At 62.5% G+C, this 19638-nt stretch overlaps 2 protein-coding genes across 9 annotated transcripts in view; one reads left to right on the forward strand and one right to left on the reverse strand.

Moving 5' to 3' along the window:
* TMEM63A (transmembrane protein 63A) overlaps window positions 1-19638 on the forward strand; it is a 62176-nt gene that overhangs the window by 34359 nt on the left and 8179 nt on the right. For 6 of the 8 annotated variants that reach the window (XM_045587074.1, XM_045587076.1, XM_045587075.1 and 3 more), the window contains 2 exons: window positions 115-177; window positions 1965-2135. In XM_045587074.1, coding sequence (XP_045443030.1) covers window positions 115-177; window positions 1965-2135 — 234 coding nt within the window. Of the gene's footprint in view, window positions 1-114; window positions 178-1964; window positions 2150-19638 lie in introns of those variants that run through there. The other 2 variants (XM_036453445.2, XR_006742611.1) reach the window with 2 other exon arrangements.
* On the reverse strand, window positions 2806-18360 carry EPHX1 (epoxide hydrolase 1). The gene is made up of 9 exons (XM_036453448.2): window positions 18238-18360; window positions 10331-10518; window positions 8410-8590; window positions 7227-7454; window positions 5595-5724; window positions 4671-4879; window positions 4469-4577; window positions 3865-3990; window positions 2806-3615 (listed from the first exon to the last, which is right to left on the reverse strand). The coding sequence occupies exons 2-9, from the start codon at window positions 10511-10513 to the stop codon at window positions 3414-3416; spliced, it is 1368 nt and encodes a 455-aa protein (XP_036309341.1). The 5' UTR covers window positions 10514-10518; window positions 18238-18360; the 3' UTR covers window positions 2806-3413.

Raw genomic sequence — 19638 nt, forward strand, 5'->3', positions numbered from 1 at the left:
GGAGCCGGGTGCCAGCTGGCACTGTCTCTCTGGGTGTCATAGTCCGCCTGTTTGGAGGGTGCTGTTCTGGACACTCATGGTTGCTCATCATGGGAGTTTCTGTGTTTCCTGCAGACCGAGGAGCCGGCCGAGGACAAGGGAAGCGAGGCCCTGGCCCACGTACCCCCTCCCTACACGGTAAGTCCTGGGGTTCCCCCCCCCCCCCAGGACCCAGCCCCGGCCGGGGACCCAGCCCCGTGGGCCCGGCAGGCACCCTCCCATCATCTCGTGGAGAAAGAAGCCCCCTGCCGACACCGGTGTGGCTCAGTGGACAGAGCGTCGGCCTGCGGACTGAAAGGTCCCGGGTTCGATTCCGGTCAAGGGCATGTACCTTGGTTGTGAGCACATCCCCAGTAGGGGGTGTGCAGGAGGCAGCTGGTCGATGCTTCTCTCTCATCGATGTTTCTGACTCTCTATCTCTCTCTCTTCCTCTCCATAAAAAAATCAATAAAACATTTAAAAGAGACAGAGAGAGAGAGAGAGAGAGAGGGAGAAGCCCCTCGGTCACGTGAGTTCCTGTCACTTGGGAAGGCATCCGGGGGCCTGTGGGGCTGTAACTTGGCTGTGAGGCCGCATCCCCCACAGGAGGAGGGTTTGTTTGCCAGGACGCGCGCCCCACCCCGCGGGTGTCGGCTTCCGGCTCACTTTCCTCTGCATATTTCATGCCGGAGAGCCGGCTTGGCCGCCAGGCCCTGTGGTTTGGGGAAGCCGGTCACCGGCGTCCCAGCAGCGCCTGCTGCGTGGGTCCCCCCGCCGCCCAGACCGGCTCCCCCGGAGCTCCGCATTGACGTGGCGCCCGCTGTGTGCGGGCACCGGCCGCACAGTCTCCTTTCCTTCTGGGTCCACTGCCCCCTGACAGGGCGGGGATGGGTGGGGGTTAGAAACATTGATGATCAGCTGCCCCTCTCCTCTCTCTCTGTTTTCTAGCAGCTGCCTCCCAGCTGTCAGGCCTCTTAGCAGTGTCTGTCTTTGGACTCGCCCCAGGGAAGGTTCTGGGGAGACATGCCTGGGAGGAGGCGGGCCAGATGGATGATGGACGGCCCTCGTTCTTTTTTCTTTTTAAAAAATATATTTTATTGATTTTTCACAGAGAGTAAGGGAATGGGATAGGGAGTTAGAAACATCGATGAGAGAAACATCAACCAGCTGCCTCTGCACACCCCCCACTGGGGATGTGCCTGCAACCAAGGTACATGCCCTTGACTGGAATCGAACCTGGGACCTTTTATTTTATTTTATTTTATTTATTTATTTATTTATTTTAAATATATTTTATTGATTTTTATACAGAGAGAAAGGGAGAGAGATAGAGAGTCAGAAACATCGATGAGAGAGAGTCATCGATCAGCTGCCTCTTGCACACCCCCTACTGGGGATATGCCCGCAACCAAGGTACATGCCCTTGACCGGAATCGAACCTGGGACCCTTCAGTCCCAAGCCGACGCTCTATCCATTGAGCCAAACCGGTCGAACCTGGGACCTTTTAATCTGTAGGCCAACGAGCCGAATTGATTAGGGCTATTTATTTATTTATTTATTTAATTTTATTTTTAATTTAATTTAATTTAATTTAATTTAATTTTATTTAGGGCTATTTATTTTATTTTTTATTGATTTCCAAGAGGAAGGGAGAGGGTGAGGGAGAGAGAGAGGAACATCGACGCCGATAGAGAATCATGGATCGGCTGCCTCCCGCACACTCCCCACTGGCGATCCAGCCCGCAACCCGGGCCTGTGCCCTTGACCGGAATCGAACCCGGGACCCTTCAGTCCTCAGGCCGGTGCTCTGTCCACGGAGCCACACCGGCCAGGGCTCGGTGGTGTTTCTTTATGTGTCCCTGGGAGGAGAGGGGCCGGTGGAGGAGGAATGGGGTGCCACGTCCCCCCTCCGCCGAGCCCTCACGCCCTCCCCGTCTGCCGGCAGCCCTACGTGCCCCGCATCCTGAACGGCATGGCCTCCGAGCGCACGGCCCTGTCCCCGCAGCTGCAGCAGACCTACGGCGCCGTCCGCAACATCAGCGGGACGGTCCCGGGGGCCCAGGGCCCGGCCCGGAGCCCGGCCGACAGCGTGGCCGCCGCCCAGCAGGAGGTCTGACGGACGGGGCGGGACTCGGACCCCAGCCGCGGCCAGGACGGCCGTCCACGTCTGGAAGTTCGTCCCCCCTCTCTGCTCCGGAGACAGGACACCAGGCGGGCTTGGGGCAGGACCGGGCGCCACCCCGGTCCTTGCTGGTGGGCCCGGGGTCGTGCTCACGGCGCTGGCGCTGGGTCCTGTCCCCTCGTAGTGAGATGGCGTGCGGGCAGGGCGTCCCTGCAGGGCCCCGCGGGGGGCGACAGGCAGCAGCAGACCTCGGAAATCCTCCCCCTGAGCACGCACCACCGCCCCTGTGGGCACACACACGCCCCCCGGACACCCAGAGAGCCTGGGGGGGGGTCATTCCGGACGCCCCTCCCTGCCGTCCGCCCGGCACCGGCCCTGCCCCTGGCGTGAGCCTCCGCGCCCCGCTCTGGCTCTCCGTGTCTGTACCATGGGCCGGGCCGGGGTCCCCGGGGGCAGCCGGGGACGGGGTGAACCCTAATAAAGTGCCTGTTCGGCCCGACGGGCCGGTGCCTGGGCTCGGCCTCGGCCTCTGTCCTCGCCGCCTCCCGTCTGCTCCCTCCTCCTGGGGGGCTGGGGGGCGGCGTGCTCGGGGCCTCCCGGGAGCCCCTGAGGCAGGGGAGGGGGAGCTGGGCTGGGTGCAGGGCCCAGGCCGAGGCAGCCTCCACCTCCAGGGAGCCCAGGGCTGAGCAAGCATTTGGGGCTCTTGCTGGAGACACCGCCTTCCTACTGCCTCCAGGGGGCGCCGGAGTCACAGGTGGGCACAGGTCGCGGTGGGCAGAGCCAGGGGGGCTGTCTCCATCCCCAGAGGGGGTGGGCGCCTGGCCAGGTGGCCAGGTGGGATCTGGGGCACCCTGCCCCCCACCCCCCACTCCGACCGGCCCTCGGCCCTCGGCCCCTGCTCTGAGCTGCCTGGGCGCAGAGGGGACGGGGCGGAGTCCTGGTGCCCCCCAGGGCGTCCTGTGCCCCCCCCATCGGCCAGGGGGGGTGACATTCCCCCACCCCCACCCCCGGCCCAGGCTGCAGCCCTGCCAGCTCTGCCCGAAAGGGGACACCCCCAGGGAGATGGGGGCACGTGCAAGTAAAATCCTTTATTCTCAAAGCCGTGTGCAGGCGTGTGCAGGCGTGTGCGGGGCGGCGGTGCCCGTGGGGGAGGCGTGTGCGTGGGGTCCGGGCCGAGGCCGCCGCCCGGAGGGGGGCTGGCGCTGGGCGGCCCTGGGTGGGTCGGGGGTGGGGGGTGGGGGGCCTCGCCGGAGCAGGGCAGGCGCCCCCAGCTCAGGGGCCCTCCACCCGCCCCACGAACTTGCCGAGGTCGCGGGCCAGCAGCTCGGGCTCCTCGAAGGCGGCGAAGTGGCCCCCGCGGGGCATGTAGGAGTAGGAGACGAGCTTCGGGTACTTGGACTTGACCCACCTCTCGGGGACATGCAGTAGCTCGCTCGGGAAGGCGGCGAAGCCGGTGGGCACCTGGACCTTCATCCTGGGGGGCGACGGGGGCCCCGTGAGGGCGGGCTCGGCCGCGGCCTGTCCCCGCGGCGGGGGGCTCTCGGGGGCGTCCTGAGCCGCCCCCACCCCCCGTCCACCAGGAACCCGCTTTTCTGGAAGGGCTGCCCGGGCCGGAGCGTGCGTGGGGCGGCCTCACTCCCCCCCCGGTCGCCCCCCCCTTTGTTGCCCCCGGGGCCCCCTGATGAGACTGGGGAAGGGGGTACGGCCGATCCGGAGGTCTCACCGCTCGTGTGGCTCGCTCAGGAAGCTGCGCCCCATGTTCTCCTTGTAGAAGCGCTGGGAGGAGGTGATGGTGCCCGTGGTCCAGTAGATCATGATGACGGTCAGCAGGCTGTCCAGGGAGAACTTCCTGGGGAGGCAGAGGCACCCTCAGCGCCAACCCTCTCAGCTGCACCCCACCCTGCGTCCAGGCCCCCCTCCCCCCGGGCCCTCCATGGCCTCCCCTGTCCCCTGGTGCCCCCGACTGTGCCTTCTGGGGGGCCCCCCACTTCCCCCCACTCTTCTCCCCACCCCACCAGCTTCCACCCTTCACCCCAGAATAACCACTCACTGTACCCCGCTCCCTCCAGCCTCCGTGACACGCACCCCTCCCGTGTCCTCCCCGTGGCCTCCCGCCCCCCTGCACCCCGAGTCCGCTCGGGAACCCCTGCTCTCCAATTCCAGCTGCCACCCCAGCGGGTCCCACCCTCACCAGGGCCCCGCGAAGCTGCTGCCTCCGGCCTGTGAGGGGCCCCACGCAGTGCGGATGGAGAGGAGAGGAGGTGCTGGGTGGGGAAGGGGTGCTGGGACCCGGGCGGGGGTGGGGGTGGGGGCAGGGGCCCTCTCACCTCTCCAGGCCACCGTCCTCCAGGTCCCGGAAGTCGGAGTTGGTCCAGGTGGAGAACTTCTCTAGGATGTAGGCGGCCAGCCCCACGGGGGAGTCATTGAGGGCGCAGCCTGCAGGGGGAGGAGGGGCGGGCTCGGGGACTCAGGCCGGGCGGAGCCGGCGGTGGGAACAGACGTGCCCCCCAGCCCCCCCCGGGCACGCACCCACGGTGTCCGGCTTGGTGCACTGGATGTGCATGTAGCCGCTCTCCCGCAGGAGGCTGTGGAACATCTTCTCCCTCAGCGGGTACATGAGCTCCACGTCCCGCTCGGTGTAGCCGAAGAGCCTCCGGAAGCGCGGCCCCAGGAGCAGGGTGAGGACGTGGAAGCCCCGCAGCACGAAGGCCATGTTCAGGTGCAGGCCCTTCACGTGGCTGCGGGCGGGGCGGGGCGGGGCGGGGCGGGGAGGGGCCGTGAGGCTCGGCGGGCATCGGCGGGCATGGGGCGGCGGGGAGGGGAGAGGCAGAGGAGGGCGAGGCCCCCAGGGCCAGCCCCCGCCGGCACCCGCCCGCTGGTGGGGTGGTCAGGTTGGCGAGAAAATAGTCTCTAGAAAGTTCTGCTTCTGGGATTGGGCCCATCAGGACGGTCTAGTCTAGGGGTGTCGAACTCAGTCAGAGAAGGGGCCAAAATCTAAAATCCAGCCTAAATCGCGGGCCGAATGGCTTACTGAACAGTCATAAACTGTCATTGTGATGGAAACGCAGCGGAGTGCAGTGATGACAGCGCGGTGCGGGCCACATTGCAAGGCCTGGCGGGACGGATTTGGCCCGCGGGCCTTGTGTTTGACACATGTGGTCTAGTCCCTGACCTTGGCCTCGTCCACATGGGCCTCTCTGCCTGGGCACCTGGCCCAGGGTCACCAACCCTGATCGGACGGGGTCCTCATGCCCGGGTGCAGCTGGACGCCAGGGAGCCCTCCCCCCTCCCCCGGACTCAGCACCCAGCACCCCCGAGGCTCCACACGGTGTCCGGGGCTGGGAGGGGGGCGGTGAGAGCCACCCCACCAGCTGCACGGCTGGCCGGCCGGTGGGTGCTGTGCCCACACACACATGCTCACCCCCCCTCCCCGGCCACCCCCAGGCCCCTCACCTGGGCGCCAGCTGGGCAATGTTGGTGCAGATCAGGGACCCCCAGTCCCCGCCTTGGGCGTAAAATTCCCGGAAGCCCAGCCGCAGCATCAGTTTGTAGAAGATCCGGGCGGTGGCCACGGAGTTCAGGCCTGGTCGTGGGAAACGGGGCAGGGGGTGGGGGTGGGGGTGACAGCGTCATGGAGCCGTCACCCCTGGGGCCTGGGACATGCCTCACCCCAGGCCCCGGGGCTAGCCAAGCGCAGCTCAGGAGGAGGGCAGGAATCCGGGGGCCCTGCAGAAACCGGTGCGGCTCAGTGGAGAGAGCGTCGGCCTGTGGACTGAGGGGCCCCGGGTTCGATTCCGGTCAAGGGCATCCGCATTGGTTGCGGGCACATCCCCAGTGGGGGGTGTGCAGGAGGCAGCTGGTCGATGATTCTCCCTCATCGATGTTTCTAACTCTCTATCCCTCTCTGTAAAAAAATCAATAAAATATATTTAAAAAAAAAGAAAAGAAAAAGGAATCCTGGGGCCCAAACAGCACTGGGGATGGAGCCCGTAACCCGGGCCTGTGCCCTGACCGGGAATCGAACCCTGACCTCCTGGCTCAGGGGTCGGCAAACGCATGCGTCCGCAGAGCCAAATGTATCTACAGGACGACCATCAAAATTTCTTCGGAGAGCTACGTTTTTTTTAAATGCAAACTATCCGATAGGTAGGTGCGTTGTGATTAGCTTAGTGAGGGGACTCCTCAGCGGGCCTTTGCCGAAGACTCAATGGGCCAGCCGAAACCGGGGTGGCTCAGTGGAGAGAGCGTCGGCCTGCGGACTGAGGGGCCCCGGGTTCGATGCCGGCCAAGGGCATGGACCTTGGATGCGGGCACATCCCCGGTGGGAGGTGTACAAGAGGCAGCTGGTCGATGTTTCTCTCTCGTCATGTATCTGACTCTCCCTCCCTCTCCCTTCCTCTCTGTAAAAAATCAGTGAGACTCAAGGGGCCAAAGGGCCGTGTGTGGCTCGCCAGCCCCGGTTTGCCGCCCCCGGTCCTGGTTCATGGTCAGCGCTCAGCCGCCGAGCCACGTCGGTCAGGCCTGCCAGACGCCTCAGACCCTGAGAGGAGGCCTGGGCCCCCCTCGCCCAATGGCAGTGCCCGCCCCCTCCGCGCCCGCCCCCTCCCCTGGCTCAGGAGGAAGCTTCCCGGAGGCCCCTGCCCGCTCCTCCCAGGATCGCTGGTGGGCACGCCCGGCCCCACGGAGGGGAGGGGAGGGGAGGGGAGGGGAGAGGTTGGGAGGGGAGGGGAGGGGAGAGATTAGGAGGGGAGGGGTGGGGGAGAGAAGGGGGAGGGGAGGGGGAGGGGAGGGGAGGGGGGAGAGGAGGGGAGCGGAGGGGAGGGGAGAGATGGGGAGGGGAGGGGAGGGGAGAGATTAGGAGGGGAGGGGAGGGGAGGGGAGAGATTGGGAGGGGAGGGGAGGAGAGGGGGGAGGGGAGGGGACGGGAGCGGAGGGGAGGGAGGAGGGGGAGGGGAGGGGAGGAGAGGGGGGAGGGAGAGGAGGGGAGGGAGGGGAGCAGAGGGGGGGAGGGAGCAGAGGGGGGGAGGGGAGCAGAGGGGGGGAGGGGAGGGGAGGCGGCCCACGGCCCCAGCAGCCCAGGCCCACCCTTCTTGGAGGCGGCCTCGGAGAAGCCGTAGCCGGGGATGGAGGGGCAGACGACCTCGAACACGTGCTCGCCGCCCAGGCCGTGGGCCTTGGGGTCCGTCAGGAGCGGGATGACGTTGTAGAACTCGAAGAAGCAGCCGGGCCAGCCGTGCACCATCAGCAGGGGCTTGGCGGAGCGGCCGGCCGGCAGCCGCGGGGGCTTCACGTGGATGAAGTGGATGTCCAGCCCTGGGGGGGGGAGGGGGCGGACCACGGTCACGGGGGAGGGGCTGGGTGGGGGCGAGGGGGCCAGGCCCTGCAGACGGGGAGCTCAGCCAGCGGGTGCTGCCACCTCGGCTCCCCACCCCACCCCGGGGTGCAGATCATAGGGGTCATGGCAGGGACCACCAGCTCTGGCCGAGCGCGCACAAATTGTGTTAACAAAAAGCAAGGGGTCCTGAGACAAGGAGGACTTGGTTTCTTCAGCCAAGCTCCTCCGCCCCCCCACCCCTGCTCCCCCACCCCACCCCCGCAAGTAGGGGGTGTGCAAGAGGCAGCCAATCAACGATTCTCATCATTGATGTTTCTCTCTCTCTCTCTCTCTCTCTCTCTCTCCCTGCCTTCCTTTCTGAAACCAACAAAAATACATATTTTTTAGAAAATGCTTAGAGGCCAAAACCGGTTTGGCTCAGTGGATAGAGCGTCGGCCTGCGGACTGAAAGGTCCTGGGTTCGATTCCGGTCAAGGGCATGCACCTTGGTTGCGGGCACATCCCCAGTGGAGGGGGGGGAGGGGTTGTGCAGGAGGCAACTGGTCGATGTTTCTCTCTCATCGATGTTTCTAGCTCTCTATCCCTTTCTCTCTGTAAAAACAATCAATAAAATATATTTAAAAAAAATATATGTCGATGATGAGAGAGACTCACGGATCGGCTGCCTCCTGCACGCCCCACCCTGGGGATCGAGCCCGCAAACCCAGGCATGTGCCGTCGGCCAGAATCGAACCCGGGACCCTTCAGTCCACAGGCCGACGCTCTAGCCACTGGGATAACCCGGCCAGGGCTTGTGATAACTTTGAAATAACGTCTCCACGACCAATCCTGGGGCCTGGGTCTCCCCAGCCTCGTCCGAGCCACGCCGGACGCCGGCGAAGGCCACGCCGGTGACGGCGCCCCCCGCTGGCCACGGGCGGGCTGGACGCGCACCTTCGATCCTCGTCTTGAAGTGCGGGTACCGGTTGAGCACGGCCACCTGCTTCTTCCAGTCGAACCCGTCCCGCCAGTAGGCGAGGACCTTCTGCAGGTAGTGGGCGTTGAAGCCGTAGTGGAAGCGGCTGTCCTCCAGGGGCGGGGTCAGGCGGGCCTTCTCGATCCTTCGGTGCAGGTCCTGGAGCAGGCGCAGGGCCCCGAGGGGAGAGGGGTGGGCGGGCGGTGCACCGAGGAGGGGCGTTTCCGGAGACGGAGCAAACCCTGCGCTCCCCCAGGGGCACAGCCACAGGGGGCCACCGGAGGCCACTGGTTTGGATTCGCTCTGGTTCAGGGGGAGGCAGGCAGGAGGCAGCCGATCCGTGATTCTCTCTCTCTCTCCCTCTCCCTTTCTCTCTGAAGTCAATAAGAAAAAAAAAAAAAAAAAAAAAAAAAAAGAAGCCGAGACCAGTTTGGCTCAATGGATAGAGCGTCGGCTTGGGGACTGAAGGGTCCCGGGTTCGATTCCGGTCAAGGGCATGTACCTTGGTTGCGGGCACATCCCCAGTAGGGGGTGTGCAAGAGGCAGCTGATCGATGACTCTCTCTCATCGATGTTTCTGGCTTTCTATCCCTCTCCCTTCCTCTCTGTACAAAATCAATAAAATATATTAAAAAAAAAATATATATATATGTATTTTTTTAAAATAAGTAAAGAACATGAGCTTTAGGAAACTCATCCGTCCACAGAGCCCAATAGGAACAGCACAGCGACGGACATGTCTTTGGAGAGCCACATTTTTTTTTTAACTGAAACTTCTTCTAACGCCACTTCTTCACCACAGACGCGCCCAGGCCGTGGCCTTTTGTGGAAGAGCCACCACATGTGGCTCGCGAGCCTGGTATGCCCACCAGGGGCACTGATCCATGACACTGGGGGCAACGACACCTGCCACGGGATTGTAGGAGGCGACAGACAGAAACAGCAAAGCCCAGGGCCTCGCCTGCACACAGTAGGTGCTCCCAGCCCCACAGGAGGAGGAGAGCCCACATGGGCGGGGGGCCGCTGGGGGCCGGCCTCTCGGACCCGTCCACCCCGCTGGTCACTCCTCCCTGCCTCGGGCCCAGCCCGCGTGGAGGGCGGCGGGGGGGGGGGGGGGGGACGAGGCTCCCAGCTGGGCAGGCCTCAGGCCCAATCCCGCGCCTGATCCCCGTCACCTGGGCTGGACTGCGTTCCCTCTCCGGGCTCCCGTGGCGGCAGTTCTGCGCTGAGAACACGGGCCTCCCCCCACAGGAGTGCGGCGGGGGCTGTGCGGGGCCCGGAGGGGCTGGCGCACAGTAGGTGCTTTGTCCACCAGCGCCTGGTGTCACGGGGGCCTGACGACACCCCCCTGGCTTTCTCCTGTAAGCGCCTCCCGGCTTCCGGGCCGGCCAGAGGAGGTGAGACGCGAAACTGGGTCCAGCGGGCACCCCTCTTCCACCCAAACGCTTTCCTCCCGCCCGTCCAGCCCCTCCCCCCGAGGCTCAGGGAAACAGGGGCTTCCTGCCTCCCCCTGCTCATCCCCTAACCCTAACCCTCCCCCTGCCCGGCCCCTAACCCTAACCCTCCCCCTGCCCGGCCCCTAACCCTAACCCTCCCCCTGCTCATCCCCTAACCCTAACCCTCCCCCTGCCCGGCCCCTAACCCTAACCCTCCCTCCCTAACCCTAACCCTCCCCCTGTCCGGCCCCTAACCCTAACCCTCCCCCTGCCCGGCCCCTAACCCTAACCCTCCCTCCCTAACCCTAACCCTCCCCCTGCCCAGCCCTAACCCTAACCCTGCCCAGCCCCTAACCCTAACCCTCCCCCTGCCCAGCCCTAACCCTCCCCCTGCCCAGCCCTAACCCTAACCCTCCCCCTGCCCCTGCCCCTGCCCCTGCCCCCGCTGGGAAGAGGGGCCTTACGTTGATCTCCTCGTCCGACGTCTCCACCTTGAAGGGCCGGATGCTCTCATCCTCGGGGGCCGTGGGCCTGGCCCCGGGCCCCCACCACCCGTCTCCGAGCGGCAGGGTCTCCTCCTTGTCCCGGGAGGCGAACCAGTAGACGGCGAGGCCCAGCACGGAGGCCAGGAGGATTTCCAGCCACATGATGCCTGCGGGGGGCGAGGGAGAGAGGCCATCAGCCCCCAAACCCCGGCCCGGCCCCGAGCCCTGGCCCTGACCTCTCCCACCCAAGCCCATTGGAGACCCAGCCGAGGTGCCCTCTGTCCCCCACAGGGCCCTGGGGGGCACGCTGAGCCCCCAGGTTCGCTCCTGTCAAGAGCTGCCCCTCTGATCCCAGCATCGGGCCCCGGGGGCTGTGCCGGGAACAGGGGTACAGACACGAGACTTCCTGGCAAGGACCCCCTGGGGTTGGCCCCCCTCGGCGGCATCCTGCACCACCAAATCCAAGGCCCTGTTTCCGGACCCGACCCTGCCGACCTCCGGTTCCCAAACTCAGTCCCTGGAACCCCGGACTCGCCCCTCTCACCCACCCAAAGTCCCCCTGCCACTCGGACCCCAACCCGGGCACGTGCCCCTGACCTGGGAATCAAACCTGGGGCCTTTTCATCCACCGGCCGGTGCTCTATCCACTGAGCCACACCGGCCAGGCTGGCCAGGCCTCCCTTTGAGAAGAGGGAGCGGGCCGGCCGGGCCGGGTGGGGCCCGGGCACCGCGGGGAGCGCACGGGAGGGGAGGAAGGCAGCCAGCAGAGCCGCCCGGCCGCAGAAGCAGGCGGACACAGGTCTGGAGCTCCCGGTCCTGGCCGTCACCCTGCCCGGGCCCCGCGCAGCCCCTGGCCGGCGGGGAGGCCCTCCGCCAGTACTGGCACAGCCCCCCCCGTGTGGAGGCAGGACAGACCCACTTCGCACAGGGCTGTCCAGGGGGCTGGAAGCATAAGGAATAATCTAGAAGGGCCCACGTCTCCAGCGTCTGCGGTGAGTGAGCTTGGCAAGCCACCCTCCCGGCCTGACGTCGGCACAGAGACGGGAGCACCCCGGCCGCGTCCCTCTGGGATCAGGCACCCACTTTCTTTTCATTTTTTAAAAAAATATATTTTATTGACTTTTTACAGAGAGGAAGGGAGAGGGACAGAGAGCTAGAAACATCGATGAGAGAGAAACATGGATCAGCTGCCTCCTGCACACCCCCTACTGGGGATGTGCCCGCAACCAAGGTCCATGCCCTTGACCGGAATCGAACCCGGGACCCTTCAGTCCTCAAGCCGACACTCTATCCATTGAGCCAAACTGGTTTCGGCTTTTTTTTTTTTTTTTTTTTTTTAATATACTTTATTGATTTTTTAGAGAGAGGAAGGGAGATGGATACAGAGCTAGAAACATCGATGAGCGAGAAACATCCACCAGCTGCCTCCTGCACACCCCCTACTGGGGATGTGCCTGCAACCAAGGTCCATGCCCCTGACCGGAATCGAACCCGGGACCCTTCAGTCCGCAGGCCGACGCTCTGTCCACTGAGCCACACCGGTCTCGGCAGTGACCGATGTTCTCTTTCTGGGCAGGAGGACCCCAGCGCTGCCCTGTCCGCGTGGGAGCCGCCGCCCAGCCATGACCACCTCCCTGGAAGGAGCGGGACGCCCAGCGGGGAGCTCCACGCCGACGCCGGAGGTAGGGCTGGCCTCGTGTGCCGAGGTCTGCGGACGGCTGCACGGTCCTGCCGCCTCCGCCAGTCTAACCGCGTGCTGTGGAGTTCTCGCCCCTGGTCTTTGGGGGGCGGCTAACGGAACCCCAGGCCCAGAGAGAACGGGAGGAGGATGCAGGAGATCCAGCCCGGCTGGTGTGGCTCAGTGGTTGAGCGCCGACCTAGGAACCAGGGGATCACAGTTCGATTCCCGGCCAGGGCCCATGTCTGGGTGGTGGGCTTGACCTCTGATTTTGGGGGTGGGGTGGGATAAGGGGGGCGCACGCTCATGCAGGAGGCAGTCAATCGATGATTCTCTCTCATCATCTGATCAAAATGTGGGTGCCACCCTGGCCGGCTTGGCTCAGTGGATAGAGCGTCGGCCTGCAGACTGAAGGGTCCCGGGTTCGATTCCGGTCAAGGGCGTGTGCCTTGGCTGCGGGCACATCCCCAGTAGGGGGTGTGCAGGAGGCAGCTGATCCATGATTCTCTCTCCTCTTTGGTGTCCCTCTCTCTCTCTCTCTCTCCCCCTTCCTCTCTGAAATCAATAAAAATATATTAAATCATTTTTTTTTTTAAAAAAAAGACCAGGGCCAGGCATCCTCAGAATGTTGCAGGCTGCCAGTATCTTGGGGGGAGGTGGGGCTGGAGGCAGGTGAACGTGCTTGCCGCCATGTCTCGGTTGCACAAAGGAATAAGTCACAGAAGGCTCTGCGTCCTTCCGGGGCAACTCCGAGACGGGCAGGGCGGCACCTCGGCCTAGGTCAGAGGTCGGCAAACTCATCCGTCCACAGAGCCCAACATCAACAGCACCCCGACGACGGACATGTCTCTGGAGAGCCACACTGTTCAAACGTAAACTTCTTCTCACGTCATGTCTTCAACGTAGACTCGCCCAGGCCGTGGTGTTTTGTTGGAAGAGCCACACTCCAGGGGCCAAAGAGCCGCCTGTGGCTCACGAGCCGCAGTTTGCCGACCACGGGCCTGGGGGACAGCCCTGCCTCTGTGCGAAGGAGGGCCGGAACCAGGCCAGGGCGGTCGCCTCCCTCCCCTCCCCTGGTGGCTGGGCCCGCTTCTCCTGCCTCCTCCTGGGACAGCTGGGGCCACAGACAGGCCTCAGAGAGAGGGACGGAGCCCCATGGCCCCTGAGCCGGCCAGAGAGCCAGCCTCCGGAGCTGCCCTCCTGAACAGAACTTTGGCGCCGGTGCCAAACTATTTCTCTCCAAAGGCCCAAGTGTTCTCTCTCTCTCTCTCCCTCTCTCTCTCTCTTTTTAAATATATATTTTATTGATTTTTTTACAGAGTGGAAGAGAGAGAGATAGAGAGTTAGAAAAATCGATGAGAAAGAATCATCGATCAGCTGCCTCTTGCACACCCCCTACTGGGGATGTGCCCGCAACCAAGGCCCATGCCCTTGACCGGAATCGAACCTGGGACCCTTCAGTCCACAGGCCGACGTTCTGTCCACTGAGCACATGTGTCTGGGCCCCATGTCTCGGTGAGGAAGCCCAGAGAAGCCCACGAGACAGTAAACACATCTCCATCCCCTGTACGACAGTGACCCTGAGAAGCAAGGGGTGTTTTTTTCTGGTTTTAAGAGATTTAAAAGCGAAGCTCAGAGACGCCAAGCAGGCAGGCGCCAGGAAGACGTCTGAGTCCAGGGAGTCTGTGTGTCCATCTTCCCCAGAGCTAACGGCAGCACGCACGTCTGTTCCCGGCCCGGACGAGGCCTGGGGCCCTCTGTGGGCTGGCCAGGGAACCTTCTGGAAAGTTTCTGAACTCCCCAAGGAGAAGAGCATTTTCCTGATTTATGCAAGCACGTCCCCTCGGGCCTGGGGGAGCCGCACGGGCACGGAGCGGGCTCCTCAGGAGAACAGGGCCCCCCCACCCTCCCCCGCCGGGCAACTGAAGCCAAAGACGGAGAGTCCGGACCCCAGGTCCCAGCCGTCCGTCCGTCCATCCATCCGGACGGAACCTTCTCCCTGCCCAGGGCCATCTGGGTGTTTACGACATCACTCCCGGGCCACACAGAGCCATCCACGTGGCCCTGAGCCTGCTGCGTCTGGTTAAACATTTCCCGAACTCACCCCGGGCGCCCCGGCAGGGCCGGACCCCAGGATTTCCCGGGCCTGCCCGGCCCCTGCTCCAGAGGGAGAGCAGCCCTGTTGGGGAGAGGGAGGATGAACTCTGACCCCGGGAACGTAAACAGACCTGGGAGGGAGAAGAGGCTGCTGCCTACCCTTTGAACTTGGTTTGCACAACTGTGTGTGTGGAGTTACCCAGCTCACCCTGGGACAATGTGGGGGAGGGGGGATAGGGGCTCCGACGCCCCACACCGCCGAAAATCTACATATAGCCCAAACCCGTGTGGCTCAATGGATAGGGCGTCGGCGGACTGAGAGGTCCCGGGTTCGATTCCGGTCAAGGGCATGTGCCTTGGTGGCGGGCACATCCCCAGTGGGGGGTGTGCAGGAGGCAGCTGATCGATGTCTCTCTCTCATCGATATTTCTAACTCTCTGTCCCTCTCCCTTTCTCTCTGTAAAAAAAAAATCAATAAAAAAAGAAGAAAAAAAAAAACCATCCACATATAACTTTGGATTCCCCCAGACCTTAACTACTAATGTTGACCTGAAGCCTTCTCGGTCACATCAACCGTCGGTGAACACAGGTTCTGCGTTATAGAGGCATTATATGCCCTGTGTTACACAGGCATTACATACTAACGCAAGCTAAGGGGAAGAACATGCGATTGAGAAGATAAAGGGTTCCATCTGCGAGTGTCTTTTTTCAAACACCTTGAAAACTCCAAGACATCGTCCAAAAAATAAAAGGTTCGCCCGGGAATCTTTTCAAATGGTTGCACGTCTCCAAAAATAAAAATTAAAAAAAATCTTCCAGTATGTTTATCGAGGACAATCCACGTGTACGCGGACCCGCCCAGGTCCAGCCGTGGGGTTCAAGGGTAATGCTCCCTTCTCTCCCTGGAGAGGGAGCTGTTCCGAGCACCCGCCGCTCCTCCCTCCTCAGGGGTGGCCATGTGGCTGGCAAAGCTTTGGCTCCCTCTGCGGGGGGAGGGGACTTCTGGGTGCCTGCTCCCTGCTCCCCACCTTCCCCGCACAGCCTCTGCTCCCAGTGGTCGGCAAACTCATTAGCCAACAGAGCCAGATATCAACAGCACGACGATGGACATGTCTTTGGAGAGCCACACTGTTTAAACGTCCATTTCTAATGCCACTTCTTCAACATAGACTCGCCCAGGCCGTGGCATTTTGTGGGCTCCTCCAGGGGCCAAAGAGCCGCCTGTGGCTCGAGAGCCGCTGTTTGCCGACCGCGGGCCTAGGCCAAGAGCACAGGCAGGCGGCCCGCCCACAGTGACCCCAGCAGGCCAGCCGGGCTGGGCAAGGGACTCTGCGGCCTCAGCCAGGGCCCTTGCAGTCTGGGATTTGCCCCCTGCCTCCTGGGGCCAGACTTTGCCTCTCCTGGAGCCGCCCTCAGTGGACCTGGCATCACAACTGCCCCCTGGCCAAAACCAGTGTGGCTCAGTGGATAGAGCGTCAGCCTGCGGACTAAAAGGTCCCGGGTTCGATTCCGGTCAAGGGCATGGACCTTGGTTGCGGGCACATCTCCAGTGGGGGGTGTGCAAGAGGCAGCTGATGGATGATCCTCTCTCACCGATATTTCTAACTCTCTATATGCATGCGTTACATACTATATTATGTAAAAAAAAAAAAAAAAAAAAAAAAAAAAAATATATATATATATATATATATATATATATATATATATAGTTAAAAAACAAACAAACCTGCCCCCTGCCCACCCACATGATTCCTTTTCTGAAGAGCCTGTTAGACTTCTTTTTTAAAAATATATTTTATTGATTTTTTTACAGAGAGGAACGGAGAGGGATAGAGAGCTAGAAACATCGATGAGAGAGAAAATCATCGACCAGCTGCCTCCTACACACCCCCCACTGGGGATGTGCCCGCCACCAAGGCACATGCCCTTGACCGGAATCGAACCCGGGACCCTTCAGTCCGCAGGCCGACGCTCTAGCCACTGAGCCACACCGGTTTCGGCTCGTTAGACTCCTTAATCGCGGAGCGGTCACACAATGAGCTGCAGCGAGCGATCTTCCGTGCCAGCATCGGAGCTCAGAGGACAGAATCCCTGACGGTGGGAGGGGGGCCTATGGGAGGTGGGTTTGGAGTGTGAGATCCGAGGGTCGGCAGGTCGCCCGCCACGGGCCTGCTCTGGGCCCCGCCGGCCCCGGGTGGGTGTGCTCCCCGGGTGGGTGTGCTCCCCGCGTGGGGGTGCTCCCCGCGTGGGGGTGCTCCCCGCGTGGGGGTGCTCCCCGGGTGGGTGTGCTCCCCGGGTGGGGGTGCTCCCCGCGTGGGTGTGCTCCCTGCGTGGGGGTGCTCCCCGCGTGGGGGTGCTCCCCACGTGGGGGTGCTCCCCGGTTGGGTGTGCTCCCCGCGTGGGGGTGCTCCCCAGGTGGGTGTGCTTCCCGCGTGGGGGTGCTCCCCGCGTGGGGGTGCTCCCCGGGTGGGGGTGCTCCCCGCGTGGGGGTGCTCCCCGCGTGGGTGTGCTCCCCGGGTGGGGGTGCTCCCCGGGTGGGGGTGCTCGGGGTGCGGCTCCGGCAGAGGGGCAGCCCGCACTGGGCCCTTCCATGCTCTGGAGGCCCGGCTGTGCCCCATGTCTCTGAGGACGGAGGACACGGGCCTGGGGAGCTCCCGCCTCCGCGTGTCCGGGCCGGCCGGGACGCTGGGCGGGGAGGAGGCAGGGGCTGGGAACAGCCCTGAGCCCGGGCTCGCTGGGCTGGGTGTGGAGGGGAGGGGCCTGGGCCTTGGTTCCGCACGCGAACCAGGATGCCACCGCGGGGGGAGGTTTGGGAGGCACTGCCCTTCCTCCGGTGGTGGATGCTCTTTCTCTGAATGTCTCTCTGCCGCCCTGGCTGGTGTGGCTCAGTGGGTAGAGCATCAGCGTGCGGACGGAAGGGGCCCGGGTTCGATTCCGGTCCAGGGCACACGGCCAGGTTGCGGGCTGGATCCCCCAGTGGTGGATGCTCTTTCTCTAAAAGCTCTCTTGCCGCCCTGGCTGGTGTGGCTCAGTGGACAGAGCATCAGCGTGCGGACGGACGGAAGGGGCCCGGGTTTGATTCCGGTCAAGGGCACATGGCCAGGTTGCAGCTTGAGCCTCAGTAGGGGGTCTGCAGGAGGTAGCTGATCCAGGATTCTCTCTCCTCTTTGTTTCTCTCTCTCTCTCCCTCTCCCTTCCTCTCTGAAATCAATAAAGGGGAGAGTCAGGGACCGGTTTAGCTCAATGGATAGAGCGTCGGCTTGGGGACTGAGGGGACCCGGGTTCGATTCCGGTCAAGGGCATGTACCTTGGTTGCGGGCACATCCCCAGTAGGGGGTGTGCAAGAGGCAGCTGATCGATGACTCTCTCTCATCGATGTTTCTAACTCTCTATCTCTCTCCCTTCCTCTCTGTACAAAATCAATAAAATATATTAAAAAAAAAATCCTTACTTGAGGTTTAAAAAAAAAAAGAATACATTGTCTGAAATAAAATATTAAAAAAAATAAAAAAAAATAAAGGGGAGAGTCAAAATGAGGATGACAGCACTGCCAGCCCCCCACCTCCCGCCCCCAAGGCTGCAGAAGGGCCCCCGGCCCCCCAGCGCCTGGGCCAGGGCGCGCTGCCCGGGCGGGACGTGGGCGGTGGCCCTCCCCGGCCTGATCGCATTCCTGGGCTTCTGCTCCCACAGCCCAAGGCCAAGTTCCCTCTCTGCACGCAGGCAGGGCGGGGGAGAGCAGAGTGGGGGAGCGGGAAAGGCCCGGGCAGAGAGGGCCGGAGAGCACAGGGCGGCTGCAGGAGGGGAGGCAGGCGGGGGCAGGCCGGGGGGACACGCACCCGTGGGGCCACCGTCTCCCGCACAGCCGGGCGGCGCGTGGGAGGGGAGGCGGAGCGGGACTCCAACAGGAGCCCAGGTCTGTCTGCAAGTTGCATGAGCCCGGCTGGAGGTCTGTCTGCAACTTGCACGGCCCTGGCTGGACCGAGCGGCCCCTACAGAGTCCCCAGCCCGAGGCTCCACCCCCGTGACCCCCCCAAACCCCGTGTGATCGCCCCGCCGGAGCGCCCTGGGCCCCCCCGCGCCGCGCACCCCTCGTCCCGCCCCGGGCGCTTACGGTCTTGGGTTCCCGGCTGCAGGCTCCTGCGGGGACCGCTCAGGGTGCCTCTGGCTGCCGGGTCTGATCTCGGGGCGCAGGCACTGATCCCGCCCAGTCCTCCCCCCACCCCCCAAGGGGCGTTCCCCGCGGAGCCCAGGGCAGCGGGACATCCGGGTCCGGTCCCGCCCCCCTCGGGGACCTGGGGGCCGCCTGAGGGTTCCCCAGGGCCCCGGAGCGGGGCTGCTGTGGGGGGACCCGTCGGGGGGCTCTGCCAGCAGCTGGATGCGGGGACTTCCATTTGAACTTGGATCCTGGTCAAGGTTGCATCACCACGCTCTGAGTTTAGGAAAACAACGATTGAACTGTACCCTTTATTGGGGGGGAATTTTATTTTTATTTTTTTATTATTTAAAAAATATATATTTTATTGATTTTTTACAGAGAGGAACAGAGAGTTAGAAATATGGATGAGAATCATGGATCAGCTGCCTCCTGCACACCCCCTACCGGGGATGTGCCCACAACCAAGGTACATGCCTGTGACCGGAATCGAACCCGGGACCCCCCATCCGCAGGCAGACACTCTACCCACTGAGCCAAACCGGTTAGGGCGGGGGGGGGGGGAATTTTATAGTAAGTGAATTATACCCCAATAAAAATGTTCTGTAAAGTAACTGCGGTGAGATTGGAACCTCAACTCCTTAGGATATGAAATCCAAGACACTAAGATATTTGGATGTACAATCTACACCAATCTACATATACGCGGTCCCTAAGTAAGAGTCCAACTCAGCAGGGCAGGATGTAGACACAATGCTACCGCTTTGGGTCAGAAGCCATTGGTTTGGAACAGAAGAATGCGTATAATATGCTCTTTGGAATAAATTATTTTTATTTTATTTTTAAAGATACATTTTATTGATTTTTTACAGAGAGGAAGGGAGAGGGATAGAAACATGGATGAGAGAGAGACATCCATCAGCTGCCTCCTGCACACCCCCTACTGGGGATGTGCCCACAACCAAGGTACATGCCTGTGACCGGAATCGAACCCGGGACCCCTGAGTCCGCAGGCTGACGCGCTATCCACTGAGCCAAACCAGTCCTGGCTGGAATAAATTATTTTTAAAAATCAGAACAAAGGCTGTTCCTCTGCACAAGCTTCTGGCCAGTTTCCAGGCACATGGGGCAGAAGGAAAAATAATGTGGGGAGAGAAACCTTTGTGTAAAAACGAGGCCGACTCCTGATTCACTGGGAAGAAAACAGCATTCTCTGCGCCCAAACTGTGAGATAGGAATCAATCCTGAGGAAACAGACTCCCAAAGTCTACAAAGTAACGGGCCTCTACGCTGCACAATGTCAAGGTCAAAATGTGAATGGCAGGAAAAACCAGGCATGGGGCATGAAAAGGAACTGTA

Source organism: Pipistrellus kuhlii, unplaced genomic scaffold, assembly GCF_014108245.1.
Source record: "Pipistrellus kuhlii isolate mPipKuh1 unplaced genomic scaffold, mPipKuh1.p scaffold_m20_p_25, whole genome shotgun sequence".
Classification (NCBI taxonomy): domain Eukaryota; kingdom Metazoa; phylum Chordata; class Mammalia; order Chiroptera; family Vespertilionidae; genus Pipistrellus; species Pipistrellus kuhlii.

Excerpts from the sequence above, each read along its gene's own strand:
- EPHX1 (XM_036453448.2), bottom strand. The coding sequence starts at position 10,513 with ATGTGGCTGGAAATCCTCCTGGCCTCCGTGCTGGGCCTCGCCGTCTAC. Across the intron at positions 3,991-4,468 it reads GAGGACGGTGGCCTGGAGAG|GAAGTTCTCCCTGGACAGCC; the intron begins GTGAGAGGGCCC and ends CTGCCTCCCCAG. Across the intron at positions 3,616-3,864 it reads CTGAGCGAGCCACACGAGCG|GATGAAGGTCCAGGTGCCCA; the intron begins GTGAGACCTCCG and ends GTCGCCCCCCAG.